This window comes from Belonocnema kinseyi, chromosome 10 (genome assembly GCF_010883055.1).
Source record: "Belonocnema kinseyi isolate 2016_QV_RU_SX_M_011 chromosome 10, B_treatae_v1, whole genome shotgun sequence".
NCBI lineage: Eukaryota > Metazoa > Arthropoda > Insecta > Hymenoptera > Cynipidae > Belonocnema > Belonocnema kinseyi.
The window spans coordinates 69,588,872-69,594,958 of NC_046666.1; the positions used below are offsets into that span (position 1 = coordinate 69,588,872).

Below are 6,087 nucleotides of genomic sequence, written 5' to 3' on the forward strand. Positions count from 1 at the left end.
ATTAACAGAAGAGTATAATTTTAGGTATTCTTTAAAATTATTATAAAATTAATAAAGGTTCTAATTTACGGTAAAGCGTATTTTTAGTTTTACTAAAAAAGTACTTTGGGTAGCAGATTCGTCATGGAAATGCTCGGAAATCATTGGAGAATGTTAACAAATGGCATCAAAAATTATTGTCCTCTTCTGAAGAAATGGATGATGTGGCTGTATGGTTGACAAGATTAGACATTGGAGGTCCTTCAGGATATGCCCCTGTTTCCGGTGCTTGCGATCCTGCAAGATCCTGTGCCTTAAATCGGGATGAGGGATTAACAAGTGCCTTTATCATAGCTCATGAAGTTGCTCATATGTTAGTTATTAAAAATTACTATATTATATAATCATTATAATATTTTAAAGTTTTAAGAAAAATTAAATTTTTTAATGCTAGATAATGCGCAAGATCTTTTTATTCACAAATTATTTACTTCATGCAAATTGAGCCCGAAACAGGCCTGGAATAATGAAATAAAAATAATAAATGTATACTTTTAATAAACAGAATATTTGTTTGTGATTCTTTTTAACTACTCTAATAATGTATCATTCGAATTGATATTTCATTCTAAATTGGATTTAAAATTTTACATAAAAAAATGTAATATTATCTTGTTATTTCAAGTCTCGGACTAACACATGATGGTGACATGGGTTCTGGAAATTCTTGTGGGGAGGAAGCCTCTCATGGCAGTGTAATGGCACCCATGGTCGCTGCCACATTTCATCGATTTCACTGGTCGGCATGCTCAAGAAAAGAATTTCATCGCAGAGCTAAGTAAGGTTCTTATAAATATTGATTACATTTTTAAATAAGTAAGAAAACCACCTTAAAAACGAAAAAACTATAATTTTTTGAAAGGTCTTCTAAGGGTCTTCTAAATTATTCTGAAATGTTTTGCAATTTTCTAGAATGTACTGAAATTAATGTTATAGATTATTTTAGAACATTCCATAATATTTTAAACTGTTCTAAAATATTCTAGAATGATTCAGAATGTTTTTAATGCTCTGAAAAGTTTTACACTGTTTTTAAATATTCTAGAGTCTCAAGTGTGTTTGAAAATATTTTGTTTCTCGAATCATTATTGTCTGATTTAGAACATTTGATATTTCAATACATTTGCAGACAATGGTCTTGTCTCTTAAATAAGCCAGAGGAGGAAAATGCAACGCACCTTAAAGAAGTTAGTCAGACAGCGTTCACAATGGACGAACAATGCAGAATGGAATTTGGTGAAGGGTAGGTATTTTGTATACAATTAGTGTTTAAAATTTAATTCCGTGTCTTTAATTTAATTATTTATTTATATTATACATTTATTAATTACAGGTATCAGTTGTGTAGAAGTTTTGATCTATTAGAGCCATGCTCTCACCTTTGGTGTGGTAAACTTAATGTATCTAAAATTTGTAAAACTAAAAAAGGTCCACCTTTGGAAGGCACAGAATGTGGTGAAAATAAGGTTATATGTTTTCTTCAAATAAGTTTTTCTTTATCCTTGTTAGGTGATAAAATTCTCATGTTTCTCATTTTGACTTTTAAAGTGGTGTATCAATGGATTCTGTGATTTCGTAGACAGAAAAAAATTTGACCTGGGTCCAATAATATACAATGATAGAAATGGATCTTGGGGCAATTGGAGTGATTGGGGAAAATGCTCGACATCCTGTGGCATAGGAGTTCAATTTAGAAAAAGAAAATGCAACGAACCACTGTGAGTACATTATTTTAATCCAAGAAACATTGGGGTCCAAATATATTTAATTCGTAAGACAATGAATAAAGATAAATAAATAAAACTAATGGATTTTCTTCCTGGTTGAAATTGAAGACCAATATATGGAGGGAGTCATTGCAAAGGTGAATATGAAGAATTCAGAGTTTGTGAACAGGAACAATGTCTCGTAACAGTGGATTTAAGATTGCAGCAGTGTTATCGACTTCCGAGTTTAATACGTTTTGAGGAAAAATTATTTGATTTCGATACCACGTGGCTCCCGTATGAACCTGATGAAGAAGACTTGAAATGTCAGTTGATTTGTAGAAGTAAAGAAACTGCTAGCATTTATTATAGCAAATTAAATCTTATTGATGGGACACCTTGTTCCTATGGTAGCAGTAATATTTGTGTTCAGGTAATTATTGTACATGATGCCACTATCGTAACTAAACTTTTTTTAAGAGACATAAATGAATAAATTACTTATTCCTCAGGGTAAATGTTATCCCATGGGCTGTGATAAAGTCTTGAACTCTGAAAAAATAGAAGATTCTTGTGGAGTTTGTGGTGGAGACAATTCAACTTGTCAAAACATTACTAATAAATTTCAGCGAAAGTTGCGAAGAAGTAGGTGAATTATTATTATTATATTATTCAATATTTATATTTATTAGATATGTTTATTTATTTGAATTTTGTAGTCGTGACACGATTAGCTGTAATACCATTTTTGGCATACAACATCAGAGTGGATGTGACTATTGCTAAAGAATTATTATCTTACAATGGCGATTTAAATATTGTAATAAGAGATGGACGGAGGCACAAAAACGAAATAAGTGATTTTGATTTCCGAGACAGAAATCAAGTTTTAGTTGTCGAAGGGGCTGCTTTTCGACCTCAAAAAATCAATGAAACCTATACAATGTGGGCTAGAGGCCCAGTATTTTCAGAAATTGTAGTAACTGTATGTGAATTAATGATTATTATTAATTATTAGGTTTACTTCGGTACACAAAAGCCCAAGTATCAAGGTGAGCTAGCCAATTGCATCAAAACGTTGCACAATTGGTAATCTTCATTTGGTACATAATGTAGTAGTCAACAATTTTCAACGTTTTGATATCATGGGGTTTTGTGTGAGCAGAATGCAAATTAGGTTTTTTTTTCTGTACAATTTTCTTTGCAGCTAGTTGTGCCAGATTTTGCTATAAAGAAAGGATTATTTATTTCTGCATTTTCTCGATATGTTATTAATCGAACTTATCAAAGAAAGAAAAGTAAATACGTTTGGTTATCGGGTGGTTGGGGGCCATGTTCAACTACGTGTGGAATTGGAAGTCGACATAAGACCTTAGCTTGTAAAGATGAAGAATCAGGAAAAATTGTTCATAGAAGAAAGTGCCCTATCAGTTCCAAACCTGCTCCTGAAATCGAAAAATGCAACCCTTTCAGGTGAGCCCAGAGGACGGTTTTGTTTAATTTATTCGATTCTAATTAGCATTTCTTGTCAGAAATCTTTTCAAATTCTGTTTAAATTGATGAACATATTTCAAGAAATGATTTAAAAACTTTTTAGCAGTGATTAAATTAATTTGTTGGGATTTTACTTAGTAAATTATATGATTTTATTGACAAAATGTTTACTGTCACAATCAATCTCTTATTTTTTTAAATCGTAATTTCAGCTGCGACTTCAAGTGGCTGACGGGTCCTTGGGAAGGCTGCACTAGAACATGCGGAAATAATGGGCTTCAGCGACGCCAATTATATTGTGTGTATTCGTCTTTTCTCGGAAGTCAGGTGACGAAAGACAATGAGCTTAACGTTTACAATGTCATGCTTTCTCCTGACAAATGTAAAATGTACGAAGAACCGTCTTCAGAACGGGAATGTAATAGAATACCCTGTCAAGGACAATGGGTTTATTCTGATTGGTCTCCCGTAAGAAAAATTGCATATTTACACTGCTTTATTAATTTACTAAAGTTATTTTCCATTTCTCACAATTGAAGTTTTTTCTAGATAATATAAAAATTAAATTTCTGACTAACTGACTATTTCTGTTATTACGTACTTTATTTGCCGAACTATTTTTATTGGTAACATTCAGATCATTTATTTAATTAAACCAATATTTTTTTCAGTGTTCACAAAGTTGCGGAATTGGTATTCAATCTCAAGTAGCACGTTGTGTTCCTTTAGCAGGCGAATCACTTTCATCTTGCAACGGAACATTTTTACCAGACAAAATGCGTTTATGCAGAGGATCAGGAAAAAGGAATCCAAATTGTGCCCATTACTGTCAAAAAGATAAGAGCCAAAATTGCGGTCTTAGAAATCTTAGAAGATATTGCCAAATTCCTGAATTCCGAAGGAAGTGTTGTCGCTCTTGCCAAGAAAGTAATAATTGAATTTTGTACCAAATTTTTTATTAAAATAGAATAAAACAACAAAAGCATATCTAGGTTTTATATCAATCGGCAATGAACACTTTAAAAACTTTTTAATTATGAAAAAATTTCACTTTATTTGTTTTCAACTTAATTTCAATAACTTTCAATTTAATATAAAATTAAAATTGAAGAACGTCAAATCATGATAACCTGAACGCTATTTTTTATATAACTGTTTTTATTGGTTCGAGAATTGTCTAAAATCGAAGCACATATGCCAGTACATCTGTAAAAATATAAAATCAATAAAAAAAAAATTAATTAAAATAACACTTTAATATTTTTGGCCTTGCATTTATTGATATTCATAAATGCATTTTAAACTTTAAAGCTTCGAAACTAAAGATATAATAAACAAAATAAATTTATAAACGCTTTTAAATCTCAGGGAATATAATAATTGATTTCCATAAATATGAGAGTTCGAAAAACTTATTTCATTATTTAAAGACATCAAATTGCGAAAAAAGGCTTCAAAAAATGGCTGTCTATGTTAGAAATCAAGAAAAAGATTTCCTATGTTAAAAATATTTTAAGGTCTAAACAAGGACTGAATATAAGGCTCTAAAAAACATCTAATTTTAAGTTTGCTCTAAAAAATATACTAGAGATTTTTAAGCCTTATATGAAAAAAAATCGGTTGGGTCATTTTTGAAAAGGTTCTACTACTGTTTTTTTTCCAAATTTTCTAATACATGTTTGTAAAAACCAATGAAAAGCGAAACTTTATTTTCTGAAAGTCATTTACTTTTTTTGGTTATTTATCGCTAATAAACCGTTTTTTTCACGCTTTGATTTCGGTGCATAACATTTTTCATAAAAAAGCAGATTCAATTTCGAACCGAAATTAATATTTTACTTTTATTTTAAAATAAGATTTGAGTGCCTCATAGCTGGTGATAAACTGAGACTTTTTAAAAATGCTAAAGTAAAATTAAAAAGTTGAGTTTCTTGGGAATTACTCAATTTTAAAGCATTTCACCCCTAAAACAGTATCCACCGAAATTAAAGTGTATAAAATGATTTTTATATGTAGGAAAAGAGAAAGTTTTATTTCTAATAGGTCACAAGATATAACCTTTCGATGTAAGTTTTTAGTTTAGAAAATATTTGCGTTTCGTTTTTGGTTTTCTGAAATATCACTTTTTATAAGTAATTTAGGTGAAAGTTGTTGATTCGTATACAATTACGTGTACAAGTTCTTGACAAAAAAAAGTCAGTCATTATTCAAAGTTTTATATCTCCGTCAAAAATGCAGGTTTCTTAACAAATTCAGCTCGGTTTTAATGTGTTAAGCAAAAACGTTAAATGCCGTTAATTTCGTTCAAAAAGATTAAAAATTGCGTTTTTAAAATAAAAAAAAAACCTTTTTTTTATAATTTTTTTTGTCGCGACCGTCTGTAATTTTTGAACCATTAAGCGGATTTAAAAAAATCAGGTGGAAGATTGCGTATTTTTATCCTCCTTGAAATAAGCGCGACATGGTCCATTTTTATCGAGCTATTCTGAAGTTATGACGTTTTTCGTTAAAAACATCCCTTTTTCCAGTTTGATTATCTCCGAATCTATGAGCTGTAGACAAAAATTCTCAGGAGAAAATTTTTTTTGCAAGTAGGATAAGAGCCTACTAAAAAAATATGATAAAGAATTTTTTTTACTGCTTTACTGTCAGTGCTGATTTTAATATAAAAAATTATTCATACAAATTGATTGAAAATAATTAATTAGTGATATTATTTAATCTAGTAATTTTTTACAAAACAATTCATTACCCTCGTTATTATTTTTCTTTTTTTTTTTGGTTGACCAAGAATAGAATTTTTGAGAACGATAAAAGAACCGAACGCTCATTTCCTTTTCCCCACTCT

The 6,087-nt window shown here is 30.1% G+C and overlaps 1 protein-coding gene across 4 annotated transcripts in view; it reads left to right on the forward strand.

Annotated features, from left to right (window-relative positions):
- The window catches only part of LOC117182290 (A disintegrin and metalloproteinase with thrombospondin motifs 3-like), a 6,400-nt gene extending 1,983 nt beyond the window's left edge, over window positions 1–4,417 (forward strand). For 2 of the 4 annotated variants that reach the window (XM_033375417.1, XM_033375420.1), the window contains 11 exons: window positions 114–352; window positions 665–817; window positions 1,169–1,282; window positions 1,373–1,505; window positions 1,588–1,757; window positions 1,875–2,178; window positions 2,258–2,390; window positions 2,465–2,730; window positions 2,953–3,218; window positions 3,452–3,707; window positions 3,911–4,417. In XM_033375417.1, the coding sequence (XP_033231308.1) occupies window positions 114–352; window positions 665–817; window positions 1,169–1,282; window positions 1,373–1,505; window positions 1,588–1,757; window positions 1,875–2,178; window positions 2,258–2,390; window positions 2,465–2,730; window positions 2,953–3,218; window positions 3,452–3,707; window positions 3,911–4,177 (2,301 nt within the window). In that variant the 3' untranslated portion in view covers window positions 4,178–4,417. The remainder of the gene's footprint in view (window positions 1–113; window positions 353–664; window positions 818–1,168; window positions 1,283–1,372; window positions 1,506–1,587; window positions 1,758–1,874; window positions 2,179–2,257; window positions 2,391–2,464; window positions 2,731–2,952; window positions 3,219–3,451; window positions 3,708–3,910) is intronic. The other 2 variants (XM_033375418.1, XM_033375419.1) reach the window with 1 other exon arrangement.
- Window positions 4,418–6,087: the final 1,670 nt, after the last annotated feature.